At 39.6% G+C, this 23,675-nt stretch overlaps 1 protein-coding gene across 7 annotated transcripts in view; it reads left to right on the forward strand.

The window, feature by feature from the left end:
• The window catches only part of LOC100032777 (maestro heat-like repeat family member 5), a 121,710-nt gene that overhangs the window by 29,299 nt on the left and 68,736 nt on the right, over positions 1-23,675 (forward strand). For all 7 annotated transcript variants that reach the window (XM_056822991.1, XM_056822986.1, XM_056822993.1 and 4 more), the window contains 4 exons: positions 4,048-4,155; positions 8,494-8,610; positions 10,876-10,995; positions 12,956-13,102. In XM_056822991.1, coding sequence (XP_056678969.1) covers positions 4,048-4,155; positions 8,494-8,610; positions 10,876-10,995; positions 12,956-13,102 — 492 coding nt within the window. The remainder of the gene's footprint in view (positions 1-4,047; positions 4,156-8,493; positions 8,611-10,875; positions 10,996-12,955; positions 13,103-23,675) is intronic.

The raw sequence follows: 23,675 nt of genomic DNA on the forward strand, positions 1-23,675 counted from the left end.
TTCCAATCCCACTCAGAAATTTGTTAGCTATTTGTTACCAAATTGCAATGTGCTTCAGTTTCAGAATGAAGGAATAATAGCACCTGGGCTCTAGGGTTGTTGTGAGGATCAAATGAGTTAATATTTAGAGGGTTGGGGTGGAGCAGCTAGGTGGTGCAGTGGATAGAATGGCTGGTCTGGAATCAAGCAGATATGAGTTCAAATCTAACCCTAGACATTAGCTGTGCAACCCTTGGTAAGTCATTTAACCTTGTTTGCCTTAGTTTCCTCATCTGTGAAATGAACTGGAGAAGGAAATGGCAAACTACTCCAGGATCTTTGTCATGAAAACCCCAAATAGGGTCAAGAGTCAACATGACTGAAAAATAATAAGCCCTTTTAAAATGCTAGCTTTGACTTTTGTTATATGCACAATTTAGGGTTGGATTGGAACATGGCTACATAAGAGTAGAGGACACAATTTGCAAGAGAAAATGATTGACTAAAAGAGCTGAAGTCAGAGGGGTTCAGTTCTGGGAATGCTTCCTAAAGGAGATTAATCTGAAGCAGAGTTTTTAAAGAGAGGAGAGGCAGATAGATGGCTCAGAATAGAGAGCTAGGCCTGGAGATGTGACATCCTGAGTTAAATTTGGCCTCAGATATTCTCTAGCTGTGAGACCCTGGGCAAGTCCCTTAATCCCAATTGCCTAGCCCTTTCTGGTCTTCTGCCTCGTAACTGATACCTGTAATAGAGGGATACTCCTGAGGGTGTCTATTGATCAATACTGGATGACTAATGGATCAAGATTTTTCCTACCTTTTTTCTGTAAATTCCCTCTTGCATGCATGTCTCTTTGACATACCTTAAAAAAGGGGGATGGAGGAGGAGTGTCAGGCTAGGTGGCCCAGGGGATAGAGAGCCAGCCCTGTAGATGTGAGGTCCCAAGTTCAAATCCGGACTCAAATATTTCTTATATGTATGATCTTGGTCATACTTAACCTGGTCATTTAACCTCGGCTACCTAGCCCTTACTACCCTTCTGCCATGGAACTGATATCTAATACCAATTCTAAGTCAAAAGGTAAGAATAAAAGAGAGAAAGAAAAAAAGAGAGAGGCTATATTTCAATAGAAAGGATGATGAATTTGAAGCCAGAACTGAGTTCAGTCTGGTGGTTGAACTCTCTCCCTTTGTGATCTTCTCCTCTCTGGACCTGAGTTTCTCCATTTGTTAAATGATATTGGGTCTGGATCATTTCTAAGCTCTTTCCCAACTTTTCATCCTCTAAAATATATGAAAGATTATGAAGCCTGATGGGCAATTTGGTAGGGGATGAAGAAGGAAAGAAACACCCCTGGTAGAGTAGGTAGCAGAAAGGGTAGCTTTGGAACCATGAGACTGAGGGGAGATGAGTAGGACCAGAAGTTTTTGGACACTGTCCCCACCAAAGTAATGACCTGAGAAGACTAGGTGAATCACCAAGATGGCGAGCCATCCTGTCCTCTGAAACCTGCTGCCTCCCCCCCACCCCCAGATCTTCCTCGATCATACTTCTCATTCCTCTTATATTTAGTGAGCAATTAGCAAATGCTAGAATCTCCTAGCTAGAAGGACCTGTAGAGATCACCTTACCCAGTTTTTATTCCAAACAGGTAACCCTTTTATAGCCCTTTCTCTATCCCACCCTCTTATAGGTATTTACCTAATCCTAGATAAAATGCTTCCAGGAGGAAGCTTCCCATCACCACTGGGTCTTTGGTTTTTAACCCTTACTTTCCATCTTGGAATAAATGCTATGCATTGGTTCTAAGGCAGAAGAGTGGTAAGGGCTGGGCAATGGGGGTTAAGTGACTTGCTCAGGGTCATACAGCCAGGACCTCTCATCTCTGGGCCTGGCTCTCTATCCACTGAGCTACCTTTCTGCTCCAAGGTCTATGTTAATAAGCCTGTTATAAGAGAGGAAATACCTACTCCCCTACACACACACACACACACACACACACACACACACACACACACACACACACACACACAAAAATTTCTGCTTGCTGATATTGAGTCTGCTAGCCCCAAATCTGTTGAAGGCTAGGACTCTTAGAATCTGAAAGCTTAGACACTGAGCAATAGAAAACTAAACTCAACAAAATAAATCTATAATTTTGCTCAAGAATGTAATGGAAACACCCAGTCCATGGATGATTAGCTCACAAACATGCATGCAGTTTGGAAAAAGTATTCCTCTTTAATGTAAATAGAATCCTAGAAATGTGTCTTAAAATTATTCCTGGAAACAGAATGTCAATGGATTAGTAATGATATCTATTCTGAAAATAGTAGAGTAGACCTGAATGTGAAGCCACACAGAACTACCCACACCTATGAGATTGACAAAGGCAAGGACAAGAAGAGACAGACAGAGGAAAGGGATGGGTAAAGAGAGGAAAGAGGGGAAAGGAGAGGGAGAAGGAGAAGGAGAAGGAGAGGAAAGAAGGAAAAGGAAAAGACTGCAACCAGGACTGTGCTCCTACTCCTCAGCTCAACTTCAGATCCAAGCATATCTAATATAGCTAGCAAGGAATGGGCTACACTCATCCCTTATGGTCATGTAGAGGAGAAAAGGCCAAGAGCTTAGACCAGAGGTTGCTTTCACAGTTTGCCAACAAGAAGGGAAAGCACAAACAAAATCAAAAGAAGCACCTCTGAACACCTGAAACCATAACGAATTTATGGGTGTCAATGGAAAGTAGACATAGAGATTTTCAAAAATTGTTATATTTTAATTTATGTTCATTTCTCTCTATAAGCACTTATAAAAAGAATACTTAAATAGGCCTAGAAAATGTATAAAGTATGTACAAATACATAAATGAATATTTTGAAGAAAGGAAAAAACTTTCTACCTCTAAAGAAAAATGAGTTAGTATTAACACATTTATATACTGTGTCTATACTAGCAAGTAGGAATAGACAATCGAAGCAGTTATTCATAAAATTTGGCCTAGAATAAATTGCTTGATAATTTTATCATAATAAAGAGGTGTCAGACCCCCTTTAGTACATTGACAAAATGGAAAGTAGTTGGGAATTTTGTGATAAAATCCCTAATGGAGCTGCTTAGAAAGGGTTCTTGTTAGGAAAAATCTTATTGTGGTCTTGAGGAAAACTTTTAAAGATTAACTCATAATAATTTAGCCAAATGGTTCAATGATTTAAATACCCTGTCCCAGCCAGGGTTTCTAATTAAACTGAAGTTCCCTTGGGATTTTTCTGCCAATCACTTCTACTACTAAGAAGCAGTTTTTCAAATTGGAAAGGCTGAGAACCAAACTCAGAGCCAAAGAACACCTAAAGCACCTACTACTTTAATCAAACTAGGTCATGGACCTTTCACCAAGGACATCCAAACTAGCCTTTGACTTCTCTCCCAAAGAGTAAGACAATTCCTCTGGGCTTAGGCCACAGGACTCCCAGGAACATCATCTCTGGATGAAAGGAGTTCTATCCTATATGTATTGTAGAAAACAAGCTATCCCCTCAATAATGTCCTAGAATCTTTATACTGGAAGAGGATTATGTACAGACCATTTGATGATTGTGACAGCAGCTGGGATGTGAAGAAACTGAGAAGGTCTTTTTCCATGGGTCAAACATGCAAAAACTTGCATTTAAAATATATAAGGATAGAAGTGTGGCTCTGAAGACAAGAGGGTGAGGGATTTGGAGATTTGAGGCACTGAAAACTTACCTTGGCAGGTAGCTAGGTAGCACAATGGAAAGGGCATCAGGCCTGGAGTCAGGAGGACATGGGTTCATATCTGACCTCAGACACTTCCTGTGTGAGTCTGGGCATATCACATAATACAACTGCCTACCCCTTAATGGCTTTTAAGTCTTAGAAGGATACTAAGAAGGTAAGGGTTTAAAAAAGAAAACCTACCTTGGGGAGATGCTAGGTTCTAGTTAAGGCAGAACAACAAGGGAGCCCTTGATTATTACCCACTCCCCATCTTGGAAAGGGAACAAATTTAAATTAGCCCTCCTAATGATTTCTTAATGTCTACCCACAGATGGGAGCCAGATCTGTTCAGTTCTTAGCAGAAGATGAATGGGCAAAGGCACTGATGTTTGCTATCACCAAACCTGACCGGACTTACCTGGAGCAAAGTCCAGAGAAGGTTTGTTTCATAGATTCCTGTTTCTCCCCATCTCTAACCATTGCCTCTTTTCCTCCCTACATGAGTACATGACATCTCTGCTAGCCTAATGCTATGATCCAAACTGGAAAAGAAAGGAAATTGACCAGCCTCTGATGGGGTGACTATCATACAATTGCATTACTCCATTATGGTTCATAATGATACAGCATTTTAGGCTTTACAAAGTACTTTGCTCATAGTTTCCTATAGGGCAGGTAATATACTAATGGTCCCCCATTTTACAGATGTAAAAAGAGACTACCTATGGAGGGTAAATTGTCCTGTTCAGGGCCACACCACCAGTAACTATCAGAGCCAAGACTTCAATCCAAGTTGTTTGACTACAAGAATAATAGGCTTTACCTTTTTCCCCTTTTAAAAAAATTCTGAATTTAACAAACACCATATAAAATGGCATTCCATATATACAGTAGAACAAAACAAAGATTACACACAAAACTACAGTTCTCTATAATATATAACTTGCTTTTCCTTTTAATCAGGTTCAGCTAATAATTTTCTAATCTGTTCTGCTTATTCATATGCTTTTTTATCTTCCTTTGTGTATTCTTCACTTCATTTTTTTAAACTTCAATTTTATTTCTCTTTTGAATTCTTTCCCTCTTTCCTCCCCCTCCACCAACTATTAAGAAGTCAAAAAATTACAAATCTGTATAAGTATACAAAACAAATTCCTGCATTAGGGAGAGAAGGAAGGAAGGAAGGAAGGAAGGAAGGAAGGAAGGAAGGAAGGAAGGAAGGAAGGAAGGAAGGAAGGAAGGAAGGAAGGAAGGAAGGAAGGAAGGAAGGAAGGAAGGAAGGAAGGAAGGAAGGAAGGAAGGAAGGAAGGAAGGAAGGAAGGACAAAAAAGAAAAGAGAGAGTACCCTTCCTTCTTCCATCTGAGTCTGTCTTCTCTGTCTGAACATTGACATCATATTTCATCATGCTTTTTCATATTTTAAGATGATACTTCAATAACCCTCTTGTTTTTAGACCTATATACTTTCCACTAGACTATACTTCTCTCGTGTGTCTCAGTTGGCATTGGGGTGAAATACTGCAGATGGAAGGTGCTCAAAAGAAGAAAGCAATGCCTTCCTTACTCTTCCAGCATGAGCAATGTTGCCCCATTTGCATCTCTCTGAATCCTGCCCAACCTTAAAAGCCTAACTGTAGTCCTTGTTCTTAAGTCAGGCTTAACTTAACTTAACTTAACTTAACCCTGGCTACTCCAGGCTACTTTGAACTCTTTCTGCTATGAATCCTTCCGCAATTCTTAAGAATGAGCAATAGTGCCTCACTGGACACTTAGCATGTCCTACCTTTTCAGATTAATCTGGCAGGTATTTGTTGAAGACCTCCTGGGTGCATAGAACTACGCTAAGGAAGGAAGACAGGAAGCATCAAATAGACAGCCCATAGTCACCAAGGGTTCTTCCTAGGGAAGGGGAAGCATAAAGTCTGTATTTGAGGTTACTTAGCTCCAAGTGTATTGGCTCCAAGGCAGAAGAGTAGTAAGGGCTAGGCAATGGGAGTCACACAGCTGGGAAGTATCTGAGGCTAGATTTGAACCTAGGACCTCCGGTCTCTAGGCCTAGCTCTCAATCCACTGAGCTACCCAGCTGCCCCCATTTATTCATGTTTAAAGAATGCATTCTGGAGCTCACACATCCCTTTCCTTTCTATAATTGTATGAGATGGAGAGTAGTACAAATATTCTCATTTTTCAGAAAAGAAGAATGAGGCAAAGAAAGGCAAAATTACTTACCAGAGGTCACAGAGTTACTGTCAATTGAATCCTGAGTCCTATCTTCACCATGGCTCTCTCTTCCTCTCTATCTCTTCTGCTAGGGGCTCGAAGACATAATCTTCACATTGTCCTGTAGTCCTCACTCTCCCTCACCCCCATGTATCCAAATAGTTGCCAAAGCTTGCCATCTCTACTTTCACAGCAATTCTGACATCTAACCCCTTCTCCACTCACCTATCTCCCACCTTAATTCAGGCCCCCATCACCTCTCAGCTCAATTCCTGAAAGTTTCCACATAAGTCTCTCATTATTCCAGCCCCCACACACAGTGCTGCCAAAGGAAATTTCCTTAACTGCAGATCTAAGTGTCTCCTCCATTCAATCAAGTCCTATGGTTTTCCCACTGCTCGTAAAAATAAAATATAAACTCCTCTGTTTAACTTTTAAAGCTTTCCACAACAACCTAGCCCCTTCCAACTACCCTTCTAATCTCATTGAATATTATTCCTCTTCCTACTCTGCAAATCAGCCAAACTGACCCTTTACTATTCCCCTTCACTACACTCTCATCTCCTATCTCCATATGCCTTTGGACTAGTCACCCTCTGTGCCTGGAATTCACTCCCTCCCTCCTCCTCTCTATCTCAGACATAATTTTCTTCATGAAATCTTTCCTAATCCTTCAACTGCTGGCACATTTAACTACTTTGTGTATGTATGTATTTATTAACTTTATGTGCATGTGCATATATATGATTATATATACATATATGAGTATGTATATTACATGTACCTGTTGTCTCTTTCATTAGAATGTAAACTTATTGTAGCTAGAGATTGTTTCTTTGTATTTGTAACCCTTCATTATGAATACTTGTTCATTTATTTTACTCTTTAGTCTCTCTTTCAGTGTCTTTTTTTTCCTCTCTCTGCATCTCTTCCTTGGCCTTCTCCCTTCTCTCAGTGGCATGAGATTGTTGTCTTTCCTCATATAGACATTCTCTGTTATTTTTTTAGCTTGAACAATCTAGAAATTGAAGGGTTTGGATTAAAGAATTCAGTAGTGTGCTGGAGCCAAATGGAAAGGGTTCATTAGAGCCAATTATTAAATTGTGTGTGTGGCATTCACACCTCAAAAATGGACAAATACAACAAAGAAAGGTTTGATTTGTTGTTTTGTTGAATGTCTAGACATTAAGTGATGGAAAAATGTAAACAATGAAAATTAAATATAAAGTGTGTCCCATGCATTTTTTTTACAGAGAACTAGTTGTTATATATTTACTGGCACATTCCTGTCCACATCTCTAATTCTATAATCCTATATAACTGTGAATTCTATATCTTTCTCTGATGTTTCTGACAACCAAGTTAGAGTTTGGAAATTGAATTTCAGTCCAGTCCAACCCAATAGACATTTATTTAGCACTTACTATGTGCCAGGCACCGTGCTAAGCAATAGAGAAACAATTAATTAAAAAAAAAAAGGTAGACCTTGCCCTCAAGGAGTTTATAATCTAAAGGGGGAGATCTTACATAGAAAGAGACAGGAAAGGGGAAAGGGCCCTGGGGTGGGGGGGGTATCCAGAATGATGGTATATTGTTTATTGAAGCTGAAACCAGACAGAGAATCAGATGCAGAGTGGAGTAAGCTAAGAATCCAGTTTCTGCCTTCTAAAAAGGAAGGCATTGGGTGGAGTTAGACACTCTGCCCTCTAGCTATCCAGAGGGGAGAACTGATACCTAGACTCTACTTCATATCATCAAACTCCATATTAGCTGCTTATTGTTGCCTGTAAAATCATGCTATCTGCTCTCCAGGTGATTATGGATCTCAAATGAGAAGATGAATGTTGAGGGCTTTTTAAATCTTAAAGCAATATTTAAATGTTAGCTATCATTATTAATTAGGAGTTCAGAGAAGACTTTCCTGGAAGTGGTAAGGGAAAGAGCTCCAGCTTACAGAGTGCTAGGCATGGAGTCAAAAAGTTCAAATCAGCTCAACTATAACCTTCCTATGATGCCATCTCTAGTCCTAGCCCCCAGTCTATTGTGTTCTCCCCTTCCTTAATCTACCTTATGTTATATCCCTCAGGAGAATAGAAGCCCTTGAAGGAGGGCACTACTTCATTTTTCTTTTGGCCTTTCAATTTCTAGAACTTAGCACAGCATCTTATTTATAATAGATGCTTAATAAATGTTTGGGCTGGCTTAAAGGATACAGACGGGAGTTTGAATGCAATGCATTCTGTATTACTGTCATGAATTTTTCGGTATTTTAACCTATATGTGTCTTGTTTCACAACATAATGAACATAGAAATAGGTACTATATGATAATATATGGATAATCTGTATCATATTACATACCATCTTGGGAGGGAGCAAGAGAACATGGATCACAAAATGTAAGAAAACTAATAATTAAGAATTGTATCACCATGTTTTAAAAAAAGGTTTTTTTAAGAGTATAGAGAAAGACAACCTGAGCTCGTGGACCTTCTCCTCACTCTGTTCCAGGTATTTGGTGGTACTTCCATGTATAAATGATCTTGCTCCTTTTTCAGACTTTCCTGTTCATCTACTATGGGATGATTCTACGAGCAGCCAACAACAGTGCCATGGTCAGGAAACACCTAAAATTACTACTGGAGACATCCCATCATTTTGCAAAACAGAGAGAGGTGATCACACAATCAATAGCCCTCTGAGATTGTTCTGGTGAACTTCCAAACCTGAAAGCCCATGAAGAACTCAGACATTCTCAAAAAATAGCTGATCTCTTGGTCATAAACCGAACACTGATCTATTCAGAGGCTGAACCCTAATCTTGACTAAAGACTGCTTAGTCAAGCACCTGTCACTGCCTGAGTCCTAAACTCAACTACAGATGAAGCCCTTACCCTCACTCCAGACTGAGTGCTGACCCTATGACCAGTCCTGACCATCATCAGACTAAAATATAACCCCAATCCCAGACTGAACTCTAACCCTAATCCTGGCCACAGACTAGTCTAAGTTTAGAAACTATATCCTAGGGAGTAGCTATGTCGCTCAGTGGATTGAGAGCCATCAGGAGATGGGATATCCTAGTTTCAATATATGGTCTTCCATACTTCCTAGCTATGTGACCCTGGGCAAGTCACTTAACCCCCCATTGCCTATCCCTTATCATTTTTCTGCCTTAGAAACAATACACAGTATTGTTCCTAAAATGAAAGGTAGGGGTTTAAAAAAAAAGAAAAAGAAAAGAAAAACTAAACCCTAATCCTGAGCACATATTGTCCTCCAAATCCATCTCCCACATATGCCCCTAGGTGCATACAATTTCCCTAGATGTAATGGATCAAATGGGGCCATGTGGCTCCCAGGCAGACATATGCCCAGAGCCAGCTCTTATCAACTCATTAGACCTGATTGTTAAATTTTCAGGGTATGCATTTATGCCTCAGAAATAGGCAAACTACAAATGACAGCTATGGTTTATTCTTTTTCTGATTATCTAGACTTAAGAAAGTGATAGAGAAAGATGTGTGTGAAGGGCTTTCTATATCTTAAAGCATTATTTAAATACTAGATATTAATTAGGAGCTTAACAAAGGCTTGTAGGGAAGTAGGGAGGGGAGAAAATGACAAAGAAAATAGTAATAAGGTAGATTAACTTTCAGTATGTCCTGCTGACATTTTTTTCCAGCTGTTAAACATTAGCTAATATATCTCTGCCCTCAGGAGAAATCGAGCAGGCTTGGCCTCTTCTTACACCTAAAGGGTATAGTAACTTTTCATAGTTCTGCTCTGCTTTAAGGTTTATAAAACACCTTCCTCACAGCAGTGCCAGAAGGTAGAAGTCAAGTACTTTCTCTATTTTGCTACTTCACAGGTTTCCTGATTCTGTATCCAGGGCTTTCTCCATCGCTGCTTTCTCTGAGTACTAATGTCAGGAAGAAACCAACTAGCAAGTGGCAGATTCTGAGAAAGTGGCTAGCTACATAGTATGATTCTAGGAGTTCTAGGGTTGACCCTTTGTCTCCTGTAAAATTCTCCTTCTCCAGAAGAACATGATCTGATCATTGAGGCCTCCAATGTTATTATTATCATAAATATCCTGGGTTTCAGGTACTGTGATATGGAATTGTGGAAAGAACCCTAGTCTTGGAATCAAAATATATGAATTCACATACTGACCTTTTTAAAACCTGGTATTTGGGGAAGATCTCTTATCCCTCAGAAACTCAGATTCTTCATTTATAAGATGGAAAAGGGTTAGGGAGAAGGGTGTTGAATGGGGAAAGCATTTATTATTAAACACCTACTATGTGTTAGGTGCTTTCCTCACAACAACCTGAAAGGTAGATGCTATTATCCAAATTTTATAGTTGAGAAAACTCAGGCAGATAGAAGTTAAATGACTTACCCAGGGTCAGCTACTAAGTGCCTAAAGCCAGATTTGAACTTGGGCTTTACAGATTTCAGAAAGAGCATTCTATCCACTGTTCTACCTAGCTGCCTCAAAGTGAGAAAACGTTTTGACTTTGGGTCTCAGCACCTAGATTCAAATCCCACCTCATTTTACCTCTCTGGGCCTCAGTTTCCTTATCTGTAAATTGAGAGATTGGACTAGCTGACTTCTAAGATCCTTCCCATCTCTCGATCAATGATCCTAAAAATAAAAATGAGAATTCTCTAACCTGTCTCACAGAGCTGTGAGAAAGCACATTGCAAGCTATAAAGTATTATATGGATGAAAACAGTTATTGATATTAACCAGGATTCAGGACACCTGAATTCTAGGTCGGCCTCTACTCCCTCCTCTGGGCCTCAATTTTCCCACAGGGTAAGAGTAGATCATTGAAGCCCTCTCTCTAAGAGCCTGTGAACCCAGAACCAATCTGTCTTGTACTTGGAACCTTCAGTTTACCAGCATCCCTATTTCTTTTATTCCCTTCTAGGGAATTGCCCTCACCATAGGATTAACAGCAGAACGGCATCTGGATGATGCTTGGGCAGTCCTAGACCAGTTTGGCCGGACAGGACATTTAAAGAGGACTCTTAACAACTATAGCTTGAAGGTATTTCTCTGCCACCACCTCTCCTCTTCTTTACAGGGACATTAAACAATAAGGGATGGATGGCACATTCCTTTATCTAATGCTCAGCATTTCCCTTTCCCTCTCTGAGACAAACTTGAGCCTCAGTTTACCTAACCCTCTTCCAAAAAAATGGACTTTTATTAGCTCTTCTCTGAAGAGAACCTTTGACCCCTAAAGTCAATGGCTTAGGATCTCTTATATCACAAAAACTCACCTTCAGGATTCTCTGCAATCTCTACCCTCCCCTCCCAAACAGAAACACTCACCTCAAATAATAGTTTGCCTGATATCAGCATCATTCAAGCACCTCTGACAGCATAGAAGAAGGAAGGCAGATGTAAGAGAGCAGAGGATATCAGGAACTGGGAACCCCTAGAGACTGTGAGGACAAAGAGATCAGAGGCATGGCATAAGTAGGCAGGAAACTAAGAAATAAATAAGAAGCCTTACAAAATAGAGGTCACAAAAGATCCTTAGCAGAAAGTTAAATAGCCAAGGGGTTGGTACAAGGAGTAAATCAGTCAGTAAATGAATAAACAAGCATTAAGCACCTTTTGTGTGCCAGGCACCTAGCTAATGGCTGAGGAAATAAAGGAAAGCAAAAGACCACCCCTACTCTCAAGAAGCTCACAATCTAGTGGGGGAAAATATGGTTAAACTCAACAACAACAACAAACCAATTGGAGACAGGATAAATTAGCAATACACAACAGAGAAAATGCACTAGAATTAAGAGGGCTTGGGAAGGGCTTCCTATAGCAGGTAGGATTCTAGCTGGATCTTGGAAGGTCAGCATGGAATAGGAGAAAAGGGAACTGGTTTTTGAGTTACAGAAGCCTGGGTTCAAATCCCAGCTCTGTTACTCAGCATCCTGTTGTTGTACAGAGGCCAAAGTTATGACTGTACAACTTCCTGTATGATCTCAGGCACACTACTTTCCATCCTGAGCCTATTTACACTCCTCTACAAAATAATTTCTAAATTCCCATCCAGCTCTGACACGATTTATTCTTCATCCTCAAGCATTTTTCAGCTCTAACATGCTATGGCATATGACGTATATATGACCCTCAGTGGAAAGGAGTTTTATCAGACCCCTTCCAGAAGGGGTCTGGAACAAGAGGACTTAGGGCCAGGGGAAGAGGTGGGACAAAGGAAGAGAAGCTGAATCAACTTGGCAAAGAGGGATCTAAAGCCTAAAAGAAATTCAAAAGGAAAGAAATGTTTGTATATGAGAATACATGAGTCACCAAATCAATTCTAAAACCTGGAAGAAATTAGAAAGGAAAGAGGTGTTTGTATATGTGAATACATGAGTCATCAAATCAATCCTCCTCTTCCTTGATTGACTAAACCATATGAAGGCATTGTATATCTTCCCCAACACAGAGCTCAGGACCTGCACTTAGGAAATACTAGATAAATAAATATTTGTTGAACCAGTCAGTCGATAAATGGATCAATGAATGAGATTTGTTGAGGGCCAGATAAGGACTTGGATTCCCGTTCCCATGCACTGATCCAAGCATAGCCTTCCCCATACCTAGAACCTACCCAAATGAGAGACCACTGTTAATTCTATACATTTTACAAATTGGGGAAAACAAGGGCCCCAGCCAGGCTATCACTTCTTGACTCCCTCTCCAGGAAAGAACTAGAGAACTGAGCCCAAGCTGCTAACCAAAGAAGGAATATTGCCCAAGGGAAAGTGCTAGATTTGGAGGAGTCAGAGGACCTGGATTCAAATCCCAACCCTGTCATTTACTATCCATGACGTTGAATAAGATGATTGACTTTTCCTGGACTCACTTTCCTAATGTACCTCTGACTTCTAAAGAGCTCTCTTCCTATTCTACCTGGTCTTCAGGGCTCCATTTGTTGTCTAAAAACAGTGTTGAAGGCTATCTTTGACTGTCCTTTCATTCTCTCAACTTTCTAGGAGGAAGAAGACACTAAGTGGAAGTGGGCCAGCAGTACCATTCTTCTCTCTTATGGGCAGATGGCAGCCAAAGCCAAAGAGAATATCTTCCCTTGGGTTGATAACATCTCCTCAAGAATGGTCTTTTTCTTCCGCAACAGCAATTGGGTATGGAAAATGTTTCTGTTCAGAGAGTACCAGGAATTAGGTTCACAAACCTTTTTAGCACAGAGATAGTATCTCAGAATTATGTTTAGAATATTGCAATCATAGAATCATAGGATTGTGGAGTCTGAGAATTAAAATCACCCTTGACTCATTGTAGCATGAATAGACTAGGAAGAATTCTGTCTTCTTAAAGTCTAGTCTAAATCAATAAAACCAGCTCCTTCAGGTCCTATGATGACAGAAAAGAAAGTCTTCGATAACAGGCTTGGTAATAAACTTCTTTCCATTTGCTGAAAGCCAACTTAGCTAAATGGAAAAAGAACATTTCCTTTCTAATCACAAGTGTTTATGAAATTATAAATTGTGGAGAGGTTGTGATATGCATTAATGAAGGGCAGCACCACATGGATAAAATCACATCCATTTTAAATATGGGTACGAGAGATATCCTCTGGGTCAGCTTCATACTCTTCCATCTTGGAATACTAATAAGTAGGTGAGATGACAAGAGTTTTATTCCAATCTCTGAGGGCTTGGACCTCTGCTACCACCTCCCCCAATTTTCTAGTGTTCAAAGAGAAAACATTGTTATTGTGTCATCCTTCAGCATCATAAGACCCAGAAAGGTAAAGGTCCCATACAACTGGTACCTATGACTGACAAATGTATACTTCTTCCTCTCTTAATTTCAGTGACTCACTCATCCTCTGCCAGTGAGAAATCTACTTTCCCAAAATGCCTTTCTCTATACTCTTATCTAAATCCAAGATAACCCTACCATTTCTCAATATCTCATCTCCTCAAGTCTCCCTTTCCATATGACTCTGGAATTTCTGACTCTTGGCAAACTTCCTTTTTTTTCCATCCCTTCATATTCTATTTTGACTTCCTCTAGAAAAAAATGCATCCTTGAACAACCTCTCTATAACTGGTTGCTGCTTCTATCACATCCTCTGGACCACTCTACCATGAGGAAGAGTTGACATACTCCCTGTTGTCCACTATTACCATGATTTAGATGCCACTTTTCTTTTGAGTTTGATACCATCTATTGTTGTTTAGTTGTATCTGACTCTTTGTGATCATATGGGCCATAGCTAGCCAGGAGATTTTCTTCGCAAAGATACTAGAGTGTTTTGCCATTTCCTTCTACAGGGGATTCTTTTGTCAGGCAATTAGAGGCTAAATGATTTGGCCACGTGTTTGAGGCCAGATTTGAAATCAGGTCTTTCTCACTCCAGACCCAGCACTCTATCCACTGAGCCATCTAGCTGTCTCCTAGGCATATAGATAAAAAGTGACTTACCCAAGGTTACATAGAAAATGTCTGAGGCTGGATTTGAACTCAATTTTTTCTGACTCATGGTCCAAGGCTCTTAATTGCTGAGCCACAGCTACTATCCTTATCTTTACTAATTTCAGGGATATGCTGCCTCCATGTCACACTCTCTCCTTTCACTAGGAGGTTGATACTTAGGGGACAGCCTGTCTCTCCAAGCCTACCTTTCATATTTGTCCTCCACTTGGCTTCCCAGTTCATCAAACCTCTTTAATTCACATAACCTAAATCTTCGCCCTACTTCAAGCCATTCATAAGAATAATAATCATGTCTTAGAACTCACCATCATCCACTACTGTGTCACTTCCATGATAATGAACTCTGAAATTCCCAAGTTACTTAGCCTCCCTTAGCTAGGAGTCAGAATCAGCCAGGTGGCATAATGGATGAACTGGAAGAAGAGGGAGAAATGGAGGGCTATGAGGTTACACTGAGGATAAAGAATAGTTTTAAGTATTTGGGATCCTTAGAGAGTTGGGCATTGATTCAGAAAGACATGAATTCAAATCTCATCTCATATACTTACTAACTGTGCAACCCTGGACAAGTCAAAACTTCTATATGTCTCAGCTTTCTTATCTGCAAAATAAGGATAATAGCATCTACCTTCCAAAGTTGCTGCGAAGATAAATGAGAAAAATATTTATAAATCAGTTAACACATTGTCTGATACATAATTGTTGCTTAATCAGTGATTGTTTCTTTCCTTCCTCTAGGGCCTAATTATTCCTCATCTATAAAATTAATGAGATGGACTAAGTAACTTTTGAGGTCCCTTCTAACTCTAGAACCTAGGATCCCTCTATGTCCATAATCTCCTATCTTGCCATCTCTTTCTGTGCCTTACTCCTAAGCCTTCTAAGTGCCTAAACCTATTTTTTCGTCTCCTCAATGTAGCCTCATGTCCCTCAGTTTCTCCCTCTTATTCCAGACCATCCTTTCTTCTCTCAACTATCTATGTCATGGGCCCTCTAGTATCCAAGTTTAGCAATACATTGTTCTCCATCTTCAAACTCCCTTGTCTGCAATCTTACTACAATTTGTCCCTTGCCATTCCTCAACCCTGGATCACTTTTACCATCTACCTTCTCCATAAATTCTTCTGAAGGAAGTAATTATGCTGTTCCAACTGAACCTATTTCAAACCCAGGTAATTTAATATAAACTGGACCTTCATACTCAAGCCTCTAACATCACCCTCTGCTCTTTCTTACCCTATTCCACAGATATGTTACCATCTCCCTTTCCAAGAAAATATAACCCATCCTTCTCACAACCTTCTATTCTACACCTCAAAATCTATCTATGTCTTTTCCCATATATATCTCCTTTATTTGTATACTTGAAAGGTATTACTTTTGATTGTTGAGCTGTAATCTCCACCTTTGTCCTTGACTCCTTTCCCTTCCATCTCTTCTATGAGTTTGTCTCATTGAACATTATCCCTCTTTATCTCATCATCATTATTTTGTCTTTCTATTGGTTCTTTCCCTGCCTACAAATGTATACCCATGTTCTCAGCCATCCCCTCATGCTATGATTTTATACATCTCATCCCTTGCAGAGTCAAACTCCTAGAGAGAGTTGTAACACATCTGCTTTACTTTTTCTTTAGCTCCTCACTTCTCAGCTTCTTGTAATCTGACCTTGAATCACCATTTGACTGGTATATTTGTTCTCTCCAATGAACTTTTAATCTCTCAGTCTTCAACTTCCTTGACCTCTTTGCCACTTTTGATACTCATAAGCACTCCATTTCCTATAGACTTCTGTGGAAGTGCTGTCTTATTTCTTATCTATCTCATTTGTATCCTTTTAAAATCCCATTCTCATTACTTACCACTAGCCCTTCTTCCTTTTTCTCCTTTCCTCATCACCCTAGTCAGCCTTCTCCAATTCTTCTCCAGCTTTGTCCTTCCTAAAATATGATGCTCACATCATAACCCCCTACTAGAAAGAAGGAAAGTGAGATGGAGAGGGAGATTAGCTCAGCATCACACAATTAGTAAATGATGGAGCAGGGAGTTGGATCCAAGTGTCCTCTGACTCCAAGTCTCAAAATGGTCCCTTGCTATTTCCCTTAAATATATTCAAAATAAAAGGTCCTCATAAATTTGTGAATATGATTGCTGAGCCCCAACTATAAGCTCATAAGGGCTTGTGGAGGACAGAAGAGGGAAGCAAAGAGGCACCACTCCTGTTTGAAAAAAGAGAAAGAAAATGGATTCTGCAAAGTAGTCATTGTTGAGTTTGATCCGTAGCCTTCCCACAGTTCTCAAAGGATTAAAAAACAGATGAATTTTAAGAACTTTGCAAGGGAAATGATCTTCACTTGAAGTTAGAAACTATGATCCCCAAAGGATAATTCCAGATCAAGGGAAGTTCATTTCTTTTTTCAAAGAGTTACAAGATCAGCAGAATATTTTAGACATAGTAATATACCTGGATATTAGCAAGGCAGCTAAAGGAACTTCCTGCAGTATTCTCATGAACAAGATGGAGAAAGATAGCCTAAATGACAGTATATTTTGAAAGATTCAGAAGCGGTGGAATGAGTCTACCCAGACTATAGATTAGTGGATGAATGGTAGCCTTAGATAGAGATCTTTGGTGGAATGTCAAATGGCTTCTGTCTAGCATCTGTCGGTTCAATATTTTAGTATTCATTATCTATTTGCCTAGTTTGTGCGAGTTTGTTTTTTTGTTTGCTTATTCATGCATTTTAAGCTGCTCAGTAGTGTAATAGAACCCAGGACCTGGAGTTAGGAAGACTTGAGTTCAAATTCAGCCTCAGAAATTTAGTAAATGCATGTCCCTGGGCAAGTTACTCCTGTCTGCCTCTGGTTCTTCAGGTGTAAATTGGCAATAATAATGGCACCTACCTCTTAGGGTTATTATGAGGATTAAAGGAGACAATATTTATAAAGCATTTAGCAAAGTGCCTGACACATAGTAGGTAATTAAGAAGTGCTTATTTCCTCCTTTCTTTATGAGTTACATGAATGAAAGTATTCTGGCATGCTTATCAAACTGGCAGGTTATGGATAGTTGGGGGGATAGCTAACTCACTGGACATCAAGAATAGGGACTCGAAATGGTGAAAATTAATAGGTATTACCTTAAGTACCATTTAGGTGCAAAGATAAATAAATAAACAATTCTAGGAAGGTAAAAGAAAGCTTAATAGCAATGTGAATTGGGAAAACTAACCTTGTGAATCAAATAATATGCTGGGGAAAGGCTAGGGAATTTTAGCAGACTAAATGTTCAATCTGAACCAATTGTATGGAAAAGCTACAAATGGAAAAACACATGCACAGACACACACGCCATAGTTTTAAACTATATGATTGGAAACCTAGTGCCAAGACAATACAAGTGATACTGTACAATCCCCTACACTGGACAGACCCCCTCCCCCGCCATCCAGAATGTTATCATCTGTTCTGGTCACACGTTGGGAAACACATTGACAGACCATGGCAGGAAGGGAATGCAAATATGCTGAAGGATCTTGAAATTCAGTCAACAGTTAGTGAAAACTTGAATCGTTTGGCTTAGAAGAAACTGTTGAGGAAGGACATAATCACTGTCGTCAAGTGTTTAAAATGCTAGCATGTGAAGGAGATATTAAATTTATTCTGCTCAGCCTCCAAAGAATAGGAACAGAAGGTAGAAATCACAGATACTGATTTTGTCTTGATAAAGAGGAAAAACTTAACAGTCAAATATGGACAGAAGGGGAATGGGCTTGCCTTACAAGAGAGTTTCCCATCCCTGGGGTCTTCAGGTAATGGATGAATGACCACTTGGAAAAGGCAAAATGGTGTAGTAGAAAGAACATTGGATTTAGAAGGCCCTGGTTCAAACCCAGCTTAGTGATTTCCTACCTGTATAACTTGAGATAAGTCAATCTCTTTTAGCCTCAAGTTCCTCATTGGGAAAATGAGGGCATTAGACAATTTAAGTAAGGCCTTTAATCTGTCAGTGGTTCAGTTTCCTTATTGGGGAAAATGAGAGGGTTGGACTAAAAGACCTCTAAAGAGTCTCTTATGCTAAGATTATTGTCTTTATTAGGGGATTTACGAGATGGGCAAGAGGTTAAACAAGATATCTTCTGAGTTCCTTTCTAGTTCCATAAATCTGCTTTTACAAATGAGAAGATCCTGTCAGAGACAGAGTTTATCAGATTGTCTGCAGAGGAATGGGAGAGAGGCAGTAGATTAATTTGAGTAGAAAAAAGAGATGATGCTTATTGGAAGAGGGGGTACAATGGCCCATCTAGCTAGAGTGAACTGCATTTCAAGGGACAGGGGGAGAAATAGTCAATCCAGAAAGGAGAGAACATGTCAAGGAATGTGAGTAAGCCAGTCTCTGGTTGGAGAAGATAAAGTTCTGGAAGAAGCCTTTCTTGTGATTCCACATGGCCAGTGTCTTCCCTCTTTTGACTACTTCCAATTTATTCTTAATCTAGTTTCTTTATATGTAGCTGCTTGCATGTTATCTACCTCATTGAACTCTGAGCTCCTTGAGAGCAAGGACTGGCTTTTGACTTTTGTATCCCCAGTTCTTATCACATTGTGCCAAGAACAAACACATAGTAGGTATTTCATAAGTGCTTATAGAATAAACAAATGAATAAAACAACACTGCCTAGAGAAGAGTGCTTAATGAGATATTGAGTGAAGGAATATGACTGGAGAGGAAGAAACTCATTAAGGGACAACAGAGGGGCTATGCTTTGTGGAATAACAGATGTATGAAGGCTGCTGAGGAAAGTGCCTTTAGAGAGAATGGTGAGTTGGAATGCTAGATAGAAGGATGTGTGATAGGAAACAGTAATTGAGACAGCCAAAGCAGAAAAGATCTAGCTAATAATAATGTTTCTTTTTTTTGCCCAGATCAGTGATATCTAAGAGATTCACATAAGGAAACTCTCATTAACAATGCATATAGAACCGTAATTTCTTCTCATAGAGGTTATCAGAGATACTGGACCACATGCCTAGGTTCTGAGGCAAGCTAGAACCATTTAGTTCTTCTTCATCCTTCTATCCACTATGCCATGATATTTTTCAATAATAAAAAATAATAATGATGATGTCTAGAGGACAGCAGGATGGACTAGTCTAACATCTAAAGAGAAATGAGCAGGCTGAAGATAATGAAGTCTCATTTCATTCAGTTCAAGAGGAAGAAGCATGCTAGGGAAATGATGGTGTGTGAATGGAGTAGTCTATCCATAGAAGAAAATGGAATGTTAGAGAACTATCGGTGGTTCAGTCTGGCTGAAAAGCAAGAGGGAATTTGGAAGCAAGGCAAGTAGAGTAGAGGAGTCTAACTGGAGAAGTAAGTGCCTATTAAGGATAGTGAGTGAACTGATGTAGCTGGTGAGATGAGCACATATAAGGGATTATGAGCAAACTGGAGAGGGGAAGATGCATGTTGAGGTCAGAATCTGACCAGAGAAGAATAAAGAGTAATGGGTAAAGAGAATGGATCAATCTGGATAGAAAGAAAGACATGTGCTTGAGGGAGTCCAAGTTGACAAGTCAGGATGGAAATGATGGCATATGTTTGTGTGGCCATGAGTGGACCATTTTGGTTGAAAATAAGGGTTTATATAGTTGGACAGTAAGATGGCTGGGGACTATGAGCTAGTATGGTCAGAGAAGAGGTTATGTATTAGGGGACACTGAGTAATTGTCTCAGTCTAAATACAGAAGAGGAAGGTAAATGGATCTCAGGTTGGAAAGGGATGTACATGTCAGGAACAAGTGAATGAACCCATCTCACTGGAGGAGAGAATGAATTGCTGAGAAGCAAAGCAGTAGGTGGATTTTTCTGGCTTATAGAGAAGTTTGCATGTTAGAGAAATGACTAGACCAGTCTTGTTATAGGAAGAAGGATGTAAGAATGGATAGTTTTGCCTGAAGGTGGAGGGTCATTCTGGAGAGAATAGAATGCATATCATGAGAGAGTTGACTGGATCAGGCCAACTGAAGAGGAAGATTATGCTAGGAGACAGTGAGCAATACTCCTCTGACCAAAGAGTCTTCATGTTGAGAAATAGTTAGGGAATTACTTTGGCTAGAAAGGAGAGTGTATTTTGGTGGATAGTGATTGTAGCATTCTAGATGAAGGGGGGGATGCATTGTTGGGTACAACGAACCACTTTGGCTCCGAAAGAGAATACATTTTTTGTGGACAGTGAATCAACCAGGCTGCCTAAAGAAATGGATATGTTGTGTGGAGAGAATGAGTACAACAATTTGGCTAGAGAGATGAAAACATAATGGGGAGACAGTAGAATAGTTTGATTATAAAAGAGATGGTTGAATATTGGGACCAATGAGTAGACCAATCAGGAGAAAGGATAAATGTTGAGGGAGAGTAAGTGAATTATCTCTCTTGGTATGAGAGGATAAAGTATTTTGGAAGAAGCATAAGTGAACCAAGTTTTCTTTAAAAGAAGATTCATGCTATAAGGTCAATCTATCTAAAATGTCTTTATTTGGTGACAGTGAGTATATTTAGAGGTCAGTGAATAAAAGACTGACTAGAAAGACAGTGTCTGCAGAGAACAGTTAGTGAATGAAACAACTTGTTGGAAAAGGAGGGTCCGTATATAGGAACAAAATTATTTAATATAGTAGGTCCAGAAGACTCATTTTTGGATTTTGGAGAGATAATCAGTCTCTCCTGCCTATATTTCACCATTTAATAGCAAATGCCTTCTAAATGGATGGTATCAGATCATCCATTTGTCAACACACAATAACCACAAAAGACTGCCCATGAACAAAACTTAGATATCCTCATGAGATTTATTAAAAACTATTTTCTAAAAACAGCTGGGGCTAAAAAGGCCTTTGATGCAAGGTATTACAATTTTTCCAAGCATTTCTAGGAAGTTTGGCTTTCACTCTGAGGCCAGTAAATCAAGTCTCTTATCACCTATCTGTGACACATAGTGTCAGCATCCTCAGATCAGTTTGTGAGATGTATCAGCAAAAAAGAGCTTCCCATCTTTCCCTGTATGTATAGAATAAGTCCTCTCTCTGATGATGGCTAGTGATGTTTCACCAGTTTTATTGCTTCCCAGGGATTTGAGGGAAATGATTGGTGGGAAAACAAGGTATTACTTGTTGCCTCTGTTCTTGAATCTGTCCTTTAAGATCTTTGAGTATTAAAATTAATAGAAAAACAGAAGGGAGAAAAGAAAGGTGAGAAGAGTCTAACTCCCCCCATGACTAACTGCAAATTGGATCTGCTGGGGGCAGAGGGTTATTGGGTGGGATCTATATTGCTTCTTGTCTGTAAATTTCCCAGAGTCCAAGAGCTCAAGCTTTTTCACAGATAGAGATAGTCTTTACAACTGCAGTTCCTTGGAAGTTTGGATAAGAAACTTCTCAGGGCTCAGGAGATGATGCAAGCTTAGCAAATGGCAAGCAAACAGTAGCACCATCAAATGCATTATTGACCTGAATTTTTACCTAATTTCAATTCTCTGGAGCCAGCCTCCAGATTTTAAAGCATATTAGCACCACATACAGTAGGCGGAGGAAACACAAACACTCACCTGGGATTTTGTTCAATATTTCATATTTATAAGTGTCTTGCATCTATGAGATGACTTAGGAGGCAAGTTAAGGGGTCTAAAAAAAGACTCCTAGAACAATGAACAAGTCTGAATATAGAAGAGAATGCACATAGGTGTTAGTGATTAACTGAACCAATCTGCTCTTTCCTAGTTCCCCATCCCTAGCTGCTAGTGTCTTTCCCTTGGAGATTCCTCAACCTGCTCTATATTTATCTTATATATTTCTACTTATTTGCATGGTACCTCTTCTATTAGAATATAAAATCCTGGGGGTAGCATTATTTTGACCTTTCTTTGTACTTCTAAACTTAGGACAGTACTTGGCACAAATTTAGCACTTAATGTATAGTATTTGGCTGATTGGCTATAGAGAAGGAAATATGATTGGGGTACAGAGAGTGGATCAGTCTGACTAGACAGAAAGATCCATAGTTGGGGGACAATGAGTGAAGTTCTCTGGTCAGAGAAGAGATACTGGGAGACCATCGACATAACCTGACAGGCTACAAAGTAGGACATATTCTGGGGAGACCAGTCAAGTTGAAGAGTTATATGATTGTTGGGGAAAATTGAATAACAATCTGAATGATTATAAAGTTGCATGTTGGGGTACAGTGAATGGACCATTCTGGCTGATGAGTATGAGTATGGAGAAGGTTGATAAATAATAAGTTCTCTTATATAGCCTTAAGGATCCATAGAAGGGCTAGTGAGTGAGTGGACCAATCTCACTTGATAAGAAGGTACATATTTAGGGACAGTGAAAGAACCAATCTAACTGGAAAAGAGGAAGGATTGGGCGGGTGGGGAGTGCTTATGAATGGTAAACATGGACAGGAGAAGAGAGTGTGTTTAGGGGAACAATGACAGAATCAGTCTGAAAAGTGTTCATGATAGAGGCAGTGGGAAACTCACTCAATCTGGCTGGAAAGGAATTTTGGGGAGATTTTGAGAGGAGCGATATGAAGATGAAGATGGTATATATTAGTGTATGTTGAGTTAGACCTGTCCGGATGAAGAGGAAGACAGTTGGTGGGAGGAACAGAGAGATAAAAGTTTGCAAACTATGGAAAATACTATAGTTTAAGCATCCCTGGGATTAATGTCAGTAAAAGAAGTTGGAGATGGGGAGAGGGGAGGGAGGTGTCCTGAGTTTGAACTCTTGAATGAACCTAAAGCAACAATATAATGGAAATGGGTGGAGGAAAAGACCCCTCTCAAGTTGTAGTCAGGTACATCTCTAGATAACCAGATTATGAGACACATTATACAGGACCCAGGCCATATTCTTAGACACTCTTCTATTAAGTAGAGATGGCCTGGGCCCTCACAATCCCTGGGACTCCAAGCCCTTTATGCCTCCACCGTTTTTACTTTTTATTTTTTATCATTTATTTTGAAATTTTCTATTTAATTAATTTAGAATATTTCCATGGGTACATGATTCATGTTCTTCCTCTCCCCTCCTCCCACTCCTCTTCCATAGGCAATGAGCAACTCCACTGTGTAATTACATGTGTACATTTTTACATGTGTTTTACATGTGTATTTGATTGAGACCTATTTCCTCATTAATATTTGCATTAGGGTAATTATTTAAAGTCTACATCCCCAATCATATCCCCATCGA

Source organism: Monodelphis domestica, chromosome 3 (assembly GCF_027887165.1).
Source record: "Monodelphis domestica isolate mMonDom1 chromosome 3, mMonDom1.pri, whole genome shotgun sequence".
NCBI lineage: Eukaryota > Metazoa > Chordata > Mammalia > Didelphimorphia > Didelphidae > Monodelphis > Monodelphis domestica.